Raw genomic sequence first — 20,952 nt, forward strand, 5'->3', positions numbered from 1 at the left:
TAAAAACTTAATCTCACCATACACACCTCTTGAGTTAGATAGTGTTAATTATGACCCAACAGAGATTTCTTTCTTACCTTTTAATATTAAATCCCCAAGAGTAGCTTTCCCAGCCCACTTGGGTGGTACGTCAAATCTAACTTACCCCAAAATGTTTAATATAGCCAGCCCCATTTTGTCTGTTACATCAGAGCCTTTGTCTGTACTGCCTGATGTATCACCTTTTGGTGAGTTGGATTCCCAGGCACAAACTGACATGTTGACAGAAGAGAGTTGTGTTGCAGCCACATGCTGCTTAGAGAGTGAGCACACTAGCCAGATTAAAGCAACCACTCATGGTAGTCTCTTCTGGAATATCGCAGGCCTGCCGAATATCCAATAAATTAAAGAATGGTCAGCTTTTGTGGGGAATTATAGCATAGTATGTTTACAGGAAAGTTGGATGCGGGAAACAGCTCGTATAAATCGTTTTTATTCCATTCACACACCAGCTAGAGCTTCCTTAGGTGGACACGACAAAGGAGGATTAGTAACTCTGGTTTCAACAACATTAAAGGTTAGAGTGGGAAAGATGCAGTTGGAATCTTCACATTTCCAGATTATTAACATCTCATTTAGGAAAAGTCTGATTTTAGTTTTGTAAACTTTTATAACAACAACTTTAATAATATAAACATTACTATTGCTCAAGGATTGGAAATCGCACTAATGAAACATAGAGAGGAGATACAAACGGATTTTGTAGTGCTTTTGGGAGGGGATTTTAATTGTAAATGATGCCCCCTTTGCAAACACTCTTCATGTCACCGATTAACGGGAGACATGGTGGGAGGCTGTTATTTTGATCACAATCCTTGTGGGAACATTATCAACTCTTTGTTATTGAAATTTTCTATTTTATTAACTGTGGACTTCATCGGAATGTCAAGTTCTGATTTGGTAACATATGTTGGGAGAGGCCAAGGCACTTTGATCGATTTTATTTTTTTACCTGATTATTTGAATTCACATTCTGTGATTTTTAAGATACTTAAAATTCATTTTAGTGATCATTACCCATTGTCTTTAGAATCGGTGGTCCCTTCAGATGACTCAATCATGTCTACCATAACATCCGCCTTGATCTATGCTAAAAACAAGGGGTTACTACGGAAGTGGTCTACTGTTAATCCTGATTTTATTCTGGAGCGGATTATAAAAAATAATTTATGGCAAGTTTTGGATTGCCTGGAAGATAATATAAAACCACAAGTTATAATAACATCTTTCATGGCAATAACCGAGACAACCAAGGTGCTTTTAACTAAGAAATATAATGATAGAAAACAGAGTAATGAAAGGTGGTTTAATAGTGAATGTTCGCATCTCCACAACAAACTAGTTAAGACCTTAAAAACCAAACCCCGTAATAGAATGGAGGTGAAACAGACACGTTTGGACTATAAGCATGCGCTGCAGAAACAAAAGTTGGAAATTAGGCAAGAACCTTGGAGTCAACTCCTTGTGGCATGCTAGAGCAAAGATTCTAGACTCTTCTGGCAAACTGTAAATCAAGAGTATTTTAGTGACACTAAAAACAGTAACATTGATGTGTCAATCATGCCTGAGACCTGGGTAGATCACTTCACTGGTCTTTACAGAATTAATAGTGATCCACTCTTGTACTAACCTCCTATATGGGGCACTTACTTTGGAACCCCCGAACTTAGACGAGGTGAACAGGGCCTTATCCCAGACCATAAAGAACAAGGCTTCTGGGACGGATGTTGTGCCCGCGGACCTGTTCTTAGTTAATCTCCCCCTCAGGCTCCTGTTGATAACCAATATACTGAGGAGTTATGCCAACCAGGGCCCCCTGGATTCCTGGAGATCGGTCATATTAGTCCCCATTTTTAAAAAGGGAGACAGGTCGGACCCTAAATGTTACTGACCAATACCTCTAACTGATTGCTCCTGTAAGATAATGGGCCGAGTGATATTAGAGAGGTTGGAAACCTGGATAACAGAGAATGGGAGTGTTTAGATATCCAATACAGCTTCAGGAAAGGCCTGGGCACAATAGATCAGTAGGTCAACCATGGCAAGGTCCCCAAAACTATAACTTTGGTCCACCACCACCCCACTTTGCCAACCCACCACCCCCATTCTTTGGTTACCCCCAAATGTACACCCCAGGAAACATGCCCTTCTTCCAGGGAAATCATAACCAACGATACCCTTTTTTTATCCCAGGGCAGAAGAGGACGGGGGAAGAGGCGGAACCCGGGGCATGTCTAATGGGCACCGGAAGAAGAATCAGTGAGCTCCAACACCAGAAACAAAACAAGGGAACAACCGGGAACAAGCAAATAGGATCCCCATGCCCACTTGTATTCAACCTGCCTGATACACAACTAACCACGGAAGAAATGGAAGTGCTTAATAAAGGCCTCTCATTTGTCCCTACTACCAGACTGGACACCTTCAAACTTCATGTTGAACTTGCTGAGTTTTTTAGGAAAATGAAATTAAAAGCATTCTTTGAAAAGAAAGACAATACCAACAACGATAGGGAAGAAGCCCCTAATGAAACAGGCCTCAGACTAAAATCCACCTTTACCCCTCCACCGGGAAGTATTCCGGTAGAAATCCTGACATTTGAACAGGCAGTATATACAGAAGTGGAACAACTTCAAAACAAAGAGACCTTCAACAACCTTTCCAACAAAGACAGGACCACCATTCAACGCCTACAAAATGACCCTACCCTTATCATAAAACCCGCGGACAAGGGGGGTGGCATAGTCCTAATGAATAAAACCGACTATGACCAGGAATGCAAGAGACTCCTTGGTGACACCAGGAATTACAAACGCCTCAACAGGGACCCAACTGAACAACTACAAAACACCATCAACCTCATGGTCACGAATGCCAAAGACAACGAAAGGATCTCCAAACAAGAGGCGGACTACCTATGTCCCAGAGATACAAAAACCCCGTATTTCTATATAGTCCCCAAAATACACAAGGGCATCACCCCACCACCTGGTAGACCCATCGTATCTGGAATTAAGTCACTACTTGAACCTCTTTCACGATTTTGTGACTTCTTTCTAAACCCTTTGGTTCAAAAAGCTCCTTCCTATATCAAGGACACCAAACACCTCCTAAGTGTAATTCAAGACATCACCTTTAACCCCAGCTCTGAATTACTAGTAGGATTAGACATAGAGAGCCTTTACACCAGCCTGCCACAGGATGCCACACTCAAGGTACTGCATGATGTCCTCATGGCAAGCCCTTGGGAATACAACACCCCCCGCAGCTTCATTTTGGACTGCGCTACTTTGGCCCTCAAAGAGAACTACTTCGAATATGAAGGATCCTACTACCTGCAGACCAATGGAACTTCCATGGGCAGTGTTTTTGCCCCCAGCGTGGCAGGATTGTATGTGGCACACCTCGAGAACACCTACATACAACAACCCACCAATCCTTTCTCAGCCAACATAAAAATGTGGCGTCGCTACATTGACGACGTCCTCCTGATATGGGAAGGCAACCAAGAACAATTGGACAACTTCATGCTCTGGATCAATAATCAAGATTCCTTCTTACGCTTCACAAGCATCAGCAGTTCCACTGAACTAGCCTTCCTTGACTTGAACATCAAACCGCAGAATGGAGGCCTCATTACGACCACCTTCTATAAAACCACAGCAAGGAACTCCCTACTAAGGTTTGACAGCTTCCATCCCAGACACCTAAGTGAAAATTTACCTTACGGGCAATTCTTACGCATTAGACGTAATTGCAGCAACATCCAGGATTACAAGTTGCAAGCCAATGACTTAACAGACAAACTTAAAGAACGTGGCTACCCGTCAAGGATAATAAACAAAACCTGCAAAAGAGCAAGAAACCAGAACAGAGAAGCTCTCTTGGAAACCTTTGAAAAACAACAGGAAGAACCCACCCTAACCTGTGTGACCACCTACAACACGGCGTCCAACCAGGTAGCCAACATCATACAACGAAAATGGAGGATTATCAACTCTGGCACTAGGAAATGGGATAAAAACGCGTTTTGCCTACAAAAGAGCCACCAACCTCAGAGACCAACTAGTTAAAACCAGACCCCTGCCCAAGAAAAATGTCAGTGACAACACCTTAGTCAACATTTGGGGCCTACCGAAAATCACTGGCCACCAACCCTGCAATAATTGCAGCGTGTGCCACCTGACGTCACCTTCCAAAACTCTGAACCTAGAACCTGGCAAGGTCTGGACACAACGGCAGTTCACAAACTGCAACTCCACAAACTTAGTGTATCTGATAACCTGCCGATGTGGCCTAAGATATATTGGCTTGACCACCCGGAAAGTCCGGATAAGAATGACGGAACACAGGAGCACGATAAGATGTGGAAAAAACATTAGCAAGCTCACAGACCATTTTCTCACCCACAACCACACCCCCAATGACTTCTCCTGGACTGTCATTGAAAAATTTGACAACACCACCAATGAAAAACTTCTCTTTCAAAAAGAACAACGATGGATATATCGCTTATCCACACATACCCATGCCCTCAACGATGCCATACCATGGAATTCTCTAACTATGTAACCCATACATTCTGTGCGAAACAGTCCACAATACAGCGATACCAGTGCCAGAGTATCCCTGCATGAGTGTGTCCGCCCGTGCTCCTCTCTCCCCTACGGGTGCCCCCCTTTGGGTGACCCCCATGCACTTTGGTGCACTAAAGAGTAGTCACCTTCGTTTTTAATATCACTTCTCTAGGCCATTACTACTCCAGTTCTAGGCCACGTCATGTTGACAGTTCATCATGACCTCATAACAAATCCCTGCCATCACGCAATATACGTGGCCTGCCCACACCCCAGTCATCATTCCGACTTCATTGGGCACCCACACGCATGCGCTACACATCGGCGCTTGCTCACTCAATCAGTCCCCTGAACCATCAGCCAATACGCATGCGCTAACTACCCGCGCATGCGCAATATCGCGCACTACACCATAGCGCATGCGCGCTCAGCCCGACAATGACATGGCTATCAGCGCGCACCCCTCCCTCTGTTTTTACCACACACAGGTGAAAGCAACCCACTGGGAAGTACAAATAAGAGACCGGACGCCCCATTTCCCTCATAACGGGCGCCGCGGAAGGACGAATAGGTCCAAGGAGGAACCAGACCGAAATACTCGTGAGTAAATTAGAACCACTACAGCTACAAACAGGGTAAGCCAACACCTTCTTTCCCTACAGGTTGGACATATGTTGAACAAACTTTTCCCAACAGGGTCTCTTTCTCCGCCAGGCGACCCATGAAGCTTTTTACAAGATAAAACAGAGTGAGGACCCAGTATTACACTAACTGTACCTCACCTTGTAAATACGCTCTTTTAGCCCACCACCAAAACACTACCGGTTTTGCTAAAACCCTCACCAGCCTCATGCACGTGCCATGAGCTCACCATAGCCGATTATAGGTCGTACACCACCTTATAAGCCGGCATCTTGTGGTACAACATTCTACCATACTGATATGACTCTACCGTGTACGTCTCGTCTTTGTCCTATGTGTTACATGTAGTCAAGCTTGAGGGAATCCCCTCTAACAGCTATAGCGCCTTAGCGTGCGCCACACATAGCCAAAAGACTACACAACCACTTAATTAAGTTTATTTTGCACCTTTCACATAGTAAATGGTCCTGAGGAAAGCCAGCTTAAAATTAACAAGGCACTGGCTGAAACATGTAGACCGCACCAGACGCTGGAGGTCATAATAAGCACTCCAATACGTCTCCTTGCCTTTTTATCTGCTAGCAGAGGCCCAGTTCATTAAAGATAAGCAACCCTCGGGTGCTGGGACCTCCTGCATAGCTTTTATAAATTTCACCTTTTCACCCTTTTCACCGCACACTCAGCAACATACCAGCTCCGCAGTCTCCTGGCGTTGAAGCACACCCGGGGCACATTCGGTGCCACTGTGGTGGGCCCGATGATGAAGCATGCCACCGACTAGGTCGGAGGGTGAGGGCTTTATGAGGAAAACAATGCTTTTCCTCACTCTTTGTTGCTCCTTGACGTACCCACCTGAGTCTCCTATATCCTACTAAACTAGCTAGCCCTTATTGATATATGCACAATAGATCAGTGCCCTAATCTGCACCTGGTCATTGGCAAATAAGCTCTGGGTGCAGACGGGGAGGTTCTGGGATACAATGTTGTCTATGGGCATTGAACCACCTATTGTCATTTCTTAGCAGCATTGCATCAGGGAGTAACGGGGAGAGTGCAATATGGAGTAGACTGTGAACTCACCTCTCCGATAAAGATGGACCGCGGGGTCCGCCAGGGATGCGTTCTTTCTCTTTTTCTATTTTGTTTATATATAAATGACTTAGATAGCCATATAAAAATTGGACCTGTAGACGCACCCCTGATAGGCCGTAGGTCCCTACCAGGATTATTATACACGGATGATTGTGTTTTGTTGTCCAGAACTGGGGTGGGGCTGCAAAGGCTTTTAACTAATTTTAACAATTTTATGAGTGACTTTGGACTAAAAACAAATGTTGCAAGATCACATGTCATGGCGGTGGGCAAATCTCCCTCGAAAACAAAATCCTTTTACATAAAGAATGAAAAATTGCTTCATGTGCCAACTTTCTCTTATTTAGGCATCCTTTTTAATCTAAAAAAACTCTTGGTTAATTTAACCTAGTTGAGGCAAGGATTGGAGGCTTTAACCAAAACGTTGAGGCTATTCTTAGATTTACAAAATAACTAGGCTCCTGGCCCATAAAAGCTATTACAGATATCTATAAAGCACAAACATGCGCTATTACTTTGTATGGTGCCGGAGATTGGGGTTGTTCTAATACCTTGGGCCTACAGAGGGCTGAGAACAAGTTTTTGAAACAAGTGCGGGCAAAAGCACTGCAGCTGCTATTTGTCATAATGAACTGGGTGTAACTCCACTGTCTTTTCGTACCCAATTAGCTCATTTGATGCTATGGTATAATATCGGAGTAAAAGAGGAAACAGTTCTGAACCGCGTTATAATCTCGGATTTTTTGAAGTTGGACTGTGTGAGAAAAATGCCTCAGATTACCCACATGCAAGAACAATTGGGGAAGCTGGGACTGTTAGATTGTTTTGATACCCCCGGAAACATAGCTAAAATCCCGAGAGCTAAGCTGAAAAGAGACTTTTATCTCCTATTTGTATCAGGTTAGAGATAGTCCAGAGTTGGTAAAAAAAAAAAAAGGGTTGTTGAGCACTAGCTCTTAGTTAGCTCCCTAGGTATTGAGCCATACCTTTCTTTTTACTTCAATCATACCAAAATGTTTTATTTGATCAGGTTTAGGATGGGTATCTCATTTTTTGGTCTCATACCCATGAGATGCACATTGCGATGCTAAATTAGAGTTGTGCCCATGCGACTCCGAGTCTACACAGAGCACATTGCAATGTTTTTCTGCAAACTTTATATTAACGATAAACATTTTTTTTTAAACCATTGTTAAGAATTTTAAATATAAGAAAATGTCGGTCCGCAATACACTTCTTACTTCTTTTAAATGATGAATGCATTTGTCTGATGATTTATAAGTATATTTCCTCCGCTGTACGACTCAAAATATTGTTGGGAAATGATTCTTTGTGCACTAATTATGTCGGTTAAATTTTATTGTGTCAATTTATTTGAAATGCTGTTTTTATGATGTATTCTTTTATGGCTGATACTCAGCTGAATAAAGATTTTTTACTGACGGACTAACAAGCTAAATATGTGGATCCAGCCATGATTATATTATCCAATGCTGCAATCAAACAAGGATTTATACTCTACGTTGAAACTGTATTGCTTAGACCACCTACAAACTATTGTGATCTCAAAATTATCTTCAGCCACAGATGTTGTATTTCTGAAGCTATCCATATTTTGGGGTTTAAGGCTTATTCCCTAAAAAACGATGTAATCACACAATGCAACGACTGTACAGTCAATGTAATTCTGACCAAAACTGTGCACCAACATGTGAGCTATGAGCATTAAACTTTAAGCTACTTTTGTAACTTTTGTATGATTCATTTCTGTGATTCATTTTGACATCTGTGACTATAATACACATCCATGTATACATAGTTTAAGCATGACAATTTGACTTAAACTATTTACCATCTACAATGTGTTTGATATACGTAGTAATATTTAATCAACAGCAGCTCGAGAGTCTATTGAAAGCAGTTAAATGTAAAGCTATACACCATTAGGAACTAACTTTGCTTTTAATAGCATAAATTGCTGTATCAAATGCGGCAAAAAGTTGGCCAGGCCCATCAGCAGTAGGTTGTAGAAGAAGTTCAAAGACTCACTTTGGAATTTCTTCCGCTCTAAATTGCGCACTGTTAAATGGATCAGAGTGTCAATGGGTAAATTGGGCAAAATTCCCACAAACATTTAAAAAATAAATGGTGTAAAGGCGATATGAGCGACAGACTCTGTTTCTGGCATATGTGAGAGATTCAATATTTCTGGAACACAAATCAAAGGGTCTGCAAAACTTCTCCACATACATTTGCAATATGTATCGTAAGGTTCAGTGTACTGCCATCAATCTTAGAACATTTAAACAAACTGTAATTTAGGCTGTTTCCAAAACGGACTGCATGGAAGAAGGGAGGTATGCATCTTGAAACATTTTGTTCATGACCCTTTTTCATTTTATGGGATAAATATTTGCTGAAAAGAAGTCTATTTTTCGGTAAGGTATCTGTCATCCAAATGATAACGTTGGTGCTTAGACTACATGCAATTGGTGTGGCTATGATTCCGGTTTTCCTGATCTTTTATTTTGGTCTTATTTATATAGTGCCAGTCAGCTGACCAAAAAGTATACCTTTGCAGGTGAGGACCCAGTCCACTAGTAAGCTTATTCAGTGTACAAGCTAAAAGGTTTAAATTAGTGGAAACGTGGGAGGAGTCTGTTTCTATGACAGTGTTTAAGAATTTAATTCAAGTAATACATTATTTGAAGAACATGATGATAACTTTGACAAGGGAACTACTAATGGTTGTTTACCTTCTTTGTTCCAGTTTTGAGCAACTAGTAATACCTCTTTCCTCGGCCTAATAAGAGTACGAGAACAATATACTAAAACTGGAATTTGGTGAGACTCATCTCTACGTAGCTAAAAAAAGACCTTGTTATAGGTTAAAATATTATGCCAGAGCTTTTCCTTTGTGCAAGTCTAAATAACTCACCACTGCTTGATTCCTCAACAAGATAGTTATGAAGCCAATCACACATCAGATGTATGAGCAAATTAAGATTAACAGTACGATTTAGCCACAGTGCAGCCCACAGACAGTCAACAACCATATGGTGGTTTCTGCCCTCCTCATCATGAACAATATTGTTGCCAGTCTTCCCATCCTCTGTTATTCTCCTTAGTATTCAATAAAGTCGACCAGCGTGCCCTGCTCAAAACAGACTTAACATATGGGTTATAGTAGCAGCATCACTAAATGTTTATCTTTCAACTCAAGTCAACCAACCAATATCAGCTCATCCAAATTAACTCCTCAAAATCATAATACATCCCAATGTCCTGCAGTATAGAAATATTATCCCCCTAATCGTGGGCCATATTCAGTATCTACATAGAACATCTGGGAATGTGTCTGGCTGGCAAGAGCATCTATATAACCAGTTTGAGGAATGCGCAGAGTGGAACTTGAGGATCTTAACCGGAAATTACTTCAAACATCTAAAAACCAACTCTGACTCTCTACCAACCCTGCCTCGCTACTGAAGACCTACATTAAGGTTGACCCCCATGAATACAGAATTTGTCTCGATCACCAATTCAAGTAATAGAATGTGTCATTACAAGGAACTCTGAACGATTCATGTGTCACCTTGCCAAAAGCATCGAGTACATCAGATTAATCTTTGACAGCATTTTCTGCTTCAAACCCCACCTTGTTTAGAAGACACAGATAGCCTATCATTTCCTCTCGCTTCTCAGTTAAGTCTCATGATACTGCCCAGGGCACAACTTAGAACTGCTGCCTAGACCCTCATACTGGTAGATGGTGCCAGAACCCTGCTCAACAGCATTCCAGACCTAAACCACACATCACTAGAAAGCATCCTCCACACAGCAGCAACACTCCCCAAGAGACAGGAAAAGTATAACTAGCTCATCCTCACACTCTAGTAAATTCATGGTCTTCCACTGAAAGCCTAAATCACCTCAAGGTCCGCTGCATCATTTTCCAGGAAACAGATCATGGTACCTTACTGCCAAGATCCATGCAATCCACACACACAGCCAGAACAAGACCAGGATTGAAACTAAAGAAATGCAAGTTATTCGCCAAGCATTTGAAATTCAATTCCAACATAAATCAAATAAACACTGTCACTCCTCCGCTGAAGACATAAGATGAACAGCCACCTCATCCAGAACTAACCATTTTTGTTCAACTCACCTGGATGCTCCAGTGTACAAATAATCTTATTTTTTAATAATGTATTCATCATCACATGAAGAAACTCTGCAAATACCCACTCTTATTTGGTGCAAGTTTATTTCAACAGAGCAGGAGAAGATAAATGCCCAAACATACATAAGCTTGTCTCTCACATGAATGCACTGCTCTATATTGCCTACATTTTGTGGTTGTTCTTTTCCCTACCTTATGACATTTTCTGATTGAAAACAAACACGAGTGTATTTGCATGTTATCTGATGCATTGAAAAGATTATGCTATCGTGTTAGGCTATGTAAAGGTGCTGGGAAATTTCAGATGACGAACTATTGTGTGATTTTACAACGGAATGTATTCTCTGGAAATGATATCTTAAGTAGGATGTATCAGTGGGACAATTACATGGTCTCCATTAATGTATTTTGCTCATTAGTGTTTTCCCATTATAAATGGATGAATCTCGGTACTGTTGTATTGAGTGAATTCATTTTTATGGTTTATTTATAAACCAACTTACATATAATTACATAGTTATTTGGGGATAGTTAAATTGCTAATTCTTTTTCATAGTCAACTTTTACTTTAAAAAAAACAATTTGAGGAAGGAGCTTTTGGAGTGCCTCCTGCAATGATTACATATAGATTTAATTGCGATGAAACGTCACATCTTGCAGACAGCTGTATGATTTGAACGTTTGTAGATTTTCTCCAATTAGAAAATCCTTTCAAAACATTCTGGGAGAAAATCTTTGATTTCACAAAAAAGGCACTTGGATGCACACTAATTCCAGAATTCTCTTCCCTCACCACCGCATTTATGACCACAGGACTTGCTTCACAGCATGACAAGGATCTGCTAGACCTCCTATTGACCATGGCAGTGAAACTGGTCCTGTCCAACTGGAAGGATACAGCTAGGACATCATACAAAGGCTGGGTCAACTGGGTGACATACCTCAGAGGCGCAGATATCATTGCCCTGCAAAACTCACCCAGGAGACCAGCTACCAGGGGGATGGGGGGGGAGTCGCTTGATACGTATCTAGACTCCTACGATCCCCCGTGAGGCCACTGTGATTTCCCAGGGGGGTGTCAGTTTTCTCACAAGTGTAAATCACAAAGTTTTTCAAGGATTCGAGCACTGCCCACTTTAAAGGAAGTATATAAACGATTGCTGTGCTCCAGGAACACCCTCTACTCCAGGGTGTAGATAATCATAATCAGACTGAAGAACAAGTTCATAATCAACTTGTGCACCTGGGCACAAGCATATGCTGAAACACAGCTCCAAATTTTTCCAAAACGCTGTTTCACTCAGTTTCATTCAAAAATAGTTCTTTATTTAATTATCTTTGCTGAATAGCGACATTCAAATGTTGCATCACATATGATATCCAACCAAACGAATTGCTTGTTGCAAATTTCACAAATATTTGTAAACATGGCCTCCCATGGCCTCCCGATGCATTTCGGCGCTACACTGCGCCTTTGTCAAGGGACCTGTAATTTAAATGTCCATAATTAATACTACATCCTCCGCCAACAACACAAACTACCACTCGCTACATAACGAGTTAACTAAACTTACTACTTATTTTGAGAATTTCAACCAGTTCATAAAACTAACTTTGATATATTTTACTGTTGCAGTTAACATTCGAAACACAAATATGGTAAAAGGGCCGGTGGGGTACATATGGAAAATCACTCTAGCGGAATAAAATACATTATAACCATGCTTTTAGACAAAAAAGAATCTGCTCAGAGATCAGCCCCCAAACTAAGAACTTACCTAAAAAGACCAATTTGCAATACTAAGAGCCACCCGTCCAAAATTAAACTCAGGATCAAGTTAAAGACATTTTTCACAGTTTCTTTCAAACACTAGTGCAAAGCAATTTTACCTATTTAACTACTTCTGGAATATGGAATGACAATTTTCCCTATATTGCAGACACATGTTTTTCAAAAACAGTGTAGAACACTTTATTTTCAAAAACTATCAAATTGAGTTTTGATTCTTTTTGTTATTTATGTGATACAAAAATCGGAACTGATTTTCCTGAGTGTATAAATGCAAGTATGTGGTATTCCTATAGTGGGCACCTAGTCAATAGGTAGTGCAATATACAAGGGGCAAAGACAAACATAGTCCAAATTACCACATTTAAAAAGCAGAAAAGGTTATATTTTACTATATGAAAAAGGCAATGAAAATATGATCTCAGTCTGTGCCATATTTCCCTAAAGTATGTACCATTTACTTGAATATCTACTGCACATTACATGTATCATAAACGATGCAAATGTATTTACCCTGTTATAATTACATGTGTCCTTCACTACTGCTGCCTTCGGTCTCATACAATATGGCACTAGCCCTGTTATAGAATATAATCAAAGCTCATTCAATGGGCACCTGTGGCAAAAACGTTAGCGCTTAGCTTTCCTATGACAGCTCACGGGCCAATGTGTCAGTAAAAAAGTGCCAACAACTTTAGCACTGACTAAAGTACCAAAGAAAAATCACAAATGTGCTAATATATTTAAGGGCATACAGCTCCTAGAAATGGAGGAGCCACTGTCAAATAATCATTGGCCTACAAATCCAACATTTGTAACCCTACTTATGAAAGAAAGTGCCTTGTGTCAAATACAAAGCAGAGAAGGATCTTTTACGGATGTATTTACTCGCTGCTTAGAGCGAAAGATTATCTAAGAATAGGAGTAACCAATACTTCACTGGGCAGAAGGCCTAGAGTTAGAGGGAGTACTTATTTCACCTGCGTAGAGTACCAAATAAGGGTGGGATGTTGACAGTCTACAGCAGGGCTATTCCACACCCTGTATCTAGTTTAAAAGAGGCCTTCACTTTTTTGGGATAAACTCAAATTGTATACAAATTCATTAAGTTACCTCGCAATCTATATGAACATTGCAGTTTTTTCTAACTCTACCCTTGAGCATAGCATTTGCCTTAGTTCAACCATCAATTTTAAAAAAAATATTCCATGCAGTGAAATAATTCTCATGGAAAAAACCTAAAACTCAGGCGCCCAAGATGCGCAAATGAGAGACGCCTTACGTTTTTTTAACTCATACAAAATATTACTTGCTACAATGTCCTTTCGGGTTAGTACTTTAAATGTCTGGAACAATTTATTTTCTTAATGTATTCCATCTCAAATCCATCCAGGTATTTGTGCGGCCGAAACTGATTAGGAATGCTAATTTTTAATTGCGTTTGGATCACAGCGCTTGCATATCAAACTTTAAAACTCTCTACAAATACAAGGCGGTGCACTGCACGCTGCATGGAATCATGGCCTGGCTGCCAAAACGGAACAGCCTAGCCATACAACAATGCCTGCGTTCACAAGTGGGAATTTCAAGACGCAAAAAAAAAAATAAACAGAGCTTGGCATGGCAACCTACCCACTTCAGCCAGTGTTTTTATGCAGGACTCCACCGAGGACTTTTGCGACTGGTTTGGCCAGGTACAGTTGTATATTCGGAAAGCAGACTGTAGCAGCTGAATGAAGACTGGTTGATGAGTCTGAAAAAACACACAATGTCCTTAGTTCTCACTCCTTTAGCCCCAAAGCAGTTGTAAATTCAACAAGGCTCATTCCAAGAGACTCGCAATTCAGGTTGCAACTGCACCGGCGACAAATACCTACCCTGCTGGAAGGGCCACTTACCGGCTGTGCACCTGCTGCACTATTCAGTGTTCTGGACCTTGGATTGAGGTCTAGCGTGATAATAATATGAGTTGCACCATTCAAAGATGCACTATTTGCCCACATGAACAAATCATTCACACAAAGCTTATGGATGTCCCTTTTGTACACAAGTGGACATCCTCATTCCGGTGCAAACAGGTGTGTGCAACCATTCAGGACTTGCGGCTCACTCAGAATGAGGGCCATCGGTAGGTGCGTCACTACTCCGTAGAACAAACTAATTTGTTCTTGGTTTTATGTAGACTGAACGGACCAGGGTAAATGTGCACTTTATGAAATAACAATGTCAAATGGAATAAAATGGCATGTTGCAAATAACAACAATAAAATGATGGCTCTGTAAATATCACACTTTCATCCATCTATAAATATACATCCACACACGAATCAATCCTTCTATAAAAGTGTAAAGCAATAATGCCTACAGTTACACATCACACATTCATCAAACTGTGAAAACATGCCATAATGCACTGTAATACATTCAAAGCCCACAGTGTAATACAAAATGGTAACACTCCTATGATGTGTAACAGTTAAGCTCCAATATCACAGTGCTTAGGAACAGAGTGACAGCATATAAAAAAAGATCACTTTGTTTCAAACACTTAATTAAACAAAGAAATCTTGATGAAATCTTTTTATGTGAATGTTCTTTTATTGGCAAGAGTACTTAGCCACAAAGAAATATTTATTGACCTCTGTTCATATAGTTAATTATTGAAGTTCAAAAAAGGAGAATGTATCTGGGAAGGCACACTGGCGTGCATACGTGCCGTGATGCTGAGGTGGCCAAGTGGGATGACATATGCACATGTTATGGCTACAGTTTTTTTTATTTACTGTCCCAAGATGGTAGATGCCATTTGGAGCAGTAAATAGAAGGAAAAAAAGTGTGCACACAAGAGCACTTTTTGATGGGGGAATGATGAAAAATTAATTCATTAAAAGGAAGGAGGTGGGAAGCAATGGACGAGAAAGGGCGGTTGAGGGAGGGGTGGCGGTGAAGCAACCCAGAGCATATTGATGGGGATCGGTATCTAACGGGAAAGCAGCATACATAGGAGAGAGCAAGAAAGCACATGCATTATCACACAGTGTTGAAAGCGAAAGAAAAAAATAGTCCCTTGAATGTGAGCAGTGGAAGGAATACAAGTCATCCAGTCAAAAGGATGATAAAGAAGCTATGATCCAGTTGAGGGACAAACACAAGAAGAGGATGGACAGCCATTGAATAAGAAGGAAGCAAATGAGTGACAAGAAAATAATCCAATGGTCCGCAATGAACTGGGGCTCTAAGCCTACTGTAAGATTTGGAATGGTGCACAGGAGGTCTTTCAACACGAGGCAGCAAAAAGCGGTCTTCTTCACTTCACCTAAAATACAGGGTGCTTCGGTTCCCTTCTTGCTTTATTCAGGTCACCTTACAATAATCGTGTACACACCTATTATCCTCCAAAGCGAATTGGAAGCTTAGCAATGTTACTGTGTTCAAAATCGTCTCTCAGTAAATTTAGAAAAATAACGAATTATGGCTTTAGGGTGGGATACATAATTCTCCTGGGGCATTTGCGGATGATAAAGTGGAACACTTGAGTTTTTATAAACATTTAGGTAAACCATTCACAATATCATTAATTTCGTCAGGAAGCCTACATCGGAGAAATTATTATAGAAATCTTCAAGTGAATTGTGGATGGGTCCAAAAATGGGATCCTTTTACTTACCACCAGGGTTTGAAATACTCGGCCCTGCAGTTCGCTGGGAGAAAACAAGAAGTATTTGAAACCTAAGTCTTCAGTGGGCCTCATTAGATTTACATTGGGCGAATTTGAACTGGTTTTATACATGAATAATGTGGCGTCTATAAAATGAGGGCTGATATTCTGAAAGCAAGGGCTGGGAGTAAATCCTATAGTTTCTATCATAGATATGTCTTCTCATTTGAAATCAAAGGGTAGGAAATGTTTATGTCCATTAAATGTCAAATGCACAATAATCCATGTGTTATTGTATTGCTTACTGTTTTCCCCTCAGAGTCGTATGTTTTTAAAGCATTTACAGTATGACATTTTGACTCGTCCAGCTGCCATTTATAGCAGAAATGCACAATGAGTTCTTGGCATCTGGACTTGGACATTCTCTCTTACATGTAAAGAATCTATAATAATAGGTTTTTAGGTATTTTTGTGTGGTGAAGAATGAAAGTTTTGTAGTGCATCTAAATAAATATATTTAATCTGAATAAGAAAAAGCTGTTTGCAGATGAGACTAAAAACAAAGTAAAGCCTTTGGTTGTCAAAAAAGCACAGATCTATGAAATTGATTAGATCCGCTATCATATGTACGGTGTGGGAGACCCTAAAAGTCTACAATTGGAGTTTGACTATCACATGTTCCTGGCATACAATGAGGATGGCAGAACAACAGGAGTTAGAACTTCGTGTATATGTTGGACATTAAAAGAATTTCTATGATATTTTACTTATTTAGATGATTATGAGCAACACCATGAGTCTACTCATCTCTATCTTAAGCACAGCTTCAAGACACAGTGACTTAAAGATGCTCTTACCCACCATGTGAGCATTGTGGATTTTGTAAATAAAGTAGGTCATTTCAGGGCCTTAATGACTAAAGAGTATCATGAATGTTCTTTTAGGAAATCTTAAAAATAAAGTGACCATCACCATGCATGAACTGCCTCGGGATTTTAAAGCGTTTCAGAACTCTACACCAACATCTAGGCTGAGTGACCAGTACAAGATTGCAAAGCTATTTAAAAAAATATGGAGGGCGCAAATCTTCCTACTTACATTTGTGACTTTGGATTTGGAATCTGAGAGCTCCCTTACTGATATTATGGAAGCTATGAGATTCCTGCCAAAAAGCAAGTCTACGGGACCAGATTGTCACTTCCTCCTGAATGCATTTAACAAGCTCTGTCTTTTCTATGCTTTTAGCCAGAGGTCTAATAGACCTGCTCAGCACCAGTATACCCTCAGAAGTGATAGCGCACTTTACAAATACACATAGCATAACAATTCAAAGTAGGCCATTCTTTATTCCGAATACAAAGAGTACAGTTTAGAAACTATGTATTAGTCAAGCTAACAATGTGAAGAAAAACAGCAATACCAGACAAAACACACAGTCAGAACATCACATACATTCATCTGTAACAGCACAGAATAATATTTAGCAAGGCGCACATTTTTCAAAACACAATCAGTAATATCAGGCAGCGATACAGTATACTGTACTCAATCTACCCACTAACTGCTTGATGCACAAAAACATTTTCAAGTATCAGTTCAATGGACATGGACAAATGGTGCAATTTAAGAATGACAGATATTCACAAAAGGTAAATCCTGTTACTCATGCACAATCTTACGCTATAATGGAAAAAGATTGATTGTGAGAGAATCTCAATCAAGGGATGGGGAGAGAGAGAGTGAGTATATATATTACCTACTGGCGATAGCCAGTAGGTATATATAGTTAGGATTGTTTTCCATAGGGAAATCGCAACATTCTTTTGGGAATAACTTTGGCGCCGGTTGAGGAATCTTCCTTAAATTTTCCTTAACTTTGCCTCGCGGCGCTCCGCTCCTTCCCTGAAAGTTTGGGGGGGATTCGTCAAGCGGGGGCCGAGATAAAAGGGGGGTCCCAAAACGTGTTTTCCCCATGTTAATTTCCATAGGGCGGTTGGACTCACTTTTAGCCCGAACGGCTGAATGGTTTTCCACCAAACTTGGCAAAATTGTAGGGACTGGTAGCCCTATGTGCCTTTGCTATGTCTCAAGATATGTGCTCCAGTGGTTTTTACGAAAATTAACTTTGAAAAAATATATATTGGGCTACATTGGGCTATATATATGTAAGAGCCCAAATGTAGCCCAATGTAGCCCAAAGATGGCCACCAAAGACAAAAAAAACAAATGTAGCCCAAATATCAGCCAGATGTAGCCCAACTATAGCCCAATGGCAGAATGTCCCAGAGTGTTCTAAAGAACAACTAGAGCGCTAACAGTCTTACTTATGACAAAAGTATGGCACACCTGAAGTCATCTTGATTGGAATAAAGTGTTAACACTTAAAACATTTAATTCGGAAAGGAACAAAATGAGGGGGTTCATTTTGCCATAGAAATTATGATTAGTGCTGAAGAAAGAAAAATTAGGGCACATTTTGAGTGACTTCTCAAATCCTCTTATATTTCATTAAAAAAATTCTGATATGCAGTCTCCCAAGATGGCCACCAGAGACAAAAGAGCCCAAATGTAGCCCAAATATCAGCCAGATGTAGCCCAACTATAGCCCAATGACAGAATGTTCCAGAGTGTTCTAAAGAACAACTAGAACGCTAACAGTCTTACTTATGACAAAAGTATGGCACACCTGAAGTCATCTTGATTGGAATAAAGTGGTAACACTTAATACATTTAATTTGAAAAGGAACAAAATGAGGGGTTTCATTTTGCCATAGAAATTTTATGTATATATATATATTCACTGAAAAAAACCATAGGTTACACACCAGTTATAGTTAGGAATTAGCATTTAAAAAACCTTTGAAATTCACTGAAAAAACCATAGGTTTCACACCAGTTATAGTTAGCTGGAAATTTTACTCGCATAAAACCATTGAAATTCCCACGTTATAGTTAGTTGGACTCACTATAACTTGCACGTCTGCAATGCACTGCTGATGACGTCACATATTACATCACTCATGCATATATTTAAATATTTAAACATTACTCGCTAATATATGTATTCACTAAGATACACTTAATAAGCCAGTTAACCAATCAATTTTTTTTTTAAAACACTGAAAAAACCATAGGTTTCAGGCCTTATATAGTTAGGAATTAGCATTTAAAAAACCTTTGAAATTCACTGAAAAAACAATAGGTTTCAGGCCTTATATAGTTAGGAATCAGCATTTAAAAAACCTTTGAAATTCACTGAAAAAACCATAGGTTTCAGGTCTTATATAGTTAGGAATTAGTTTTTAAAAAACCTTTGAAATTCACTCAAAAAAACTAAGTTTTAGTGGTGTTATAGTTAGCTGGACATTTTACTCATACAAAACCAATGAAATTGCTCCTATATAGTTAGTTGTACTAACTATATTTCGCGCACTCGCAATCCACTGCTGATGATGTCACATATTAGATCATTCATGACATGGTCAGTGACATCACTGATGACATCTCAAATGACATCACTGATGACATCACTGATGACATCATCCACGTGACAATCACATACACCTTTTCATACACTATTAAAATTTTTCATCACTGTTTGTAAAATACAGAGTATCATATTTAAATCCATTGTCACAGCAATACAAGTATCTAAAAATCCACTCAGTGATTCATAGATGTATACACACATCTAATCACTTACCTATGGATTCACTCATACATGCTGTCAATGAACAATAGAACACTATCAAAAATACTTATACATCTATATCGACATTAAACAACAGCACGCATCCTATTCACATATGAAGTCATCCTACTCACTTATGCAAACAATGGATCATACTTACATATTTACTTAGCAAAACACTTATACAAACACCACTTCTATTCATTTAGATAGTAAGTCATACTTAGTGAATTATAAAATCATTATTACAAGTATACAGTTATCCATACAGTCACTCACACAATCATTGTGTCTTATGTATACTTATTTATATACAACAACTGACACATACACTGCCTTTTATTTTTCTAGATTGTTGGACCTGTACCTTTGAGAAATATATTTGCTCATCACCACACCCATAAAGAGATTCCCTCACCCAAACTGTTAGAACATGTAGTTTTAACTTCATATATCTACTGAATCAACTATTCACACATCTTTGGACAGTCACACACCCCCACCGAACCACACACACTTTCACACTCCCATACAAATACTCAGTTAACTAATCAATAACTAATATAGACTTTCACATAGCTAGTAACCAACTGTAGAATCAGTTTACACAACAACTGACAAAGTGATACAGATATTCACACAGTTTAATCACTATCCACTATATTTAGTGAGGCATTATAAATTGGTCAAGTAAACAGTCAATTACACTGCTACTAAATCCTCCATCCAAATATTTATTTATATATATATCCACTCATTCTTCAATGTAAATTGCTATATATATAATGCATATTTAAATAACGAAGCAAACCACATTCACTGGATGATGTCATCAGTGATGTCACTGACCATGTCATGAATGATCTAATATGTGACATCATCAGCAGTGGAATGCGGGTGCGCGAAATATAGTTAGTACAACTAACTATATAGGAGCAATGTCATTGGTTTTGTATGAGTAAAATGTCCAGCTAACTATAACACCACTAAAACTTATAGGACCCGTACCCTCCAGCTCTGCCCCCGCCACCCTCAACCTGAACCAACATGCAGAACCCCACATCTTTTAATTTAATAACCAAGAGATTGGAGTGGGGTAAAAAAGGCCATGTTTAATTCTCCACACTTGAATAAACATGACAAGCATACACAATGCATATTGATATTCATAAAATCATTATCCAACACCTGTACTTTTCCTGTTCCCCCCCAGCCCTAAGGGAGGAGCACCATCTGGTTCGCATCTCGCGCTGGGGTATCCTACGCCAGGTGCCGTGC

General features: G+C 39.8%; 1 protein-coding gene across 3 annotated transcripts in view; it reads right to left on the reverse strand.

Annotated features, from left to right (window-relative positions):
• Positions 1-20,952, reverse strand: part of ITPR2 (inositol 1,4,5-trisphosphate receptor type 2) — a 1,735,249-nt gene that overhangs the window by 751,797 nt on the left and 962,500 nt on the right. For all 3 annotated transcript variants that reach the window (XM_078674117.1, XM_078674116.1, XM_078674118.1), the window contains one exon: positions 13,958-14,078. In XM_078674117.1, coding sequence (XP_078530243.1) covers positions 13,958-14,078 — 121 coding nt within the window. The remainder of the gene's footprint in view (positions 1-13,957; positions 14,079-20,952) is intronic.

The sequence above is a fragment of the Lissotriton helveticus genome, chromosome 1_1 (assembly GCF_964261635.1).
Source record: "Lissotriton helveticus chromosome 1_1, aLisHel1.1, whole genome shotgun sequence".
Classification (NCBI taxonomy): Eukaryota; Metazoa; Chordata; class Amphibia; order Caudata; family Salamandridae; genus Lissotriton; species Lissotriton helveticus.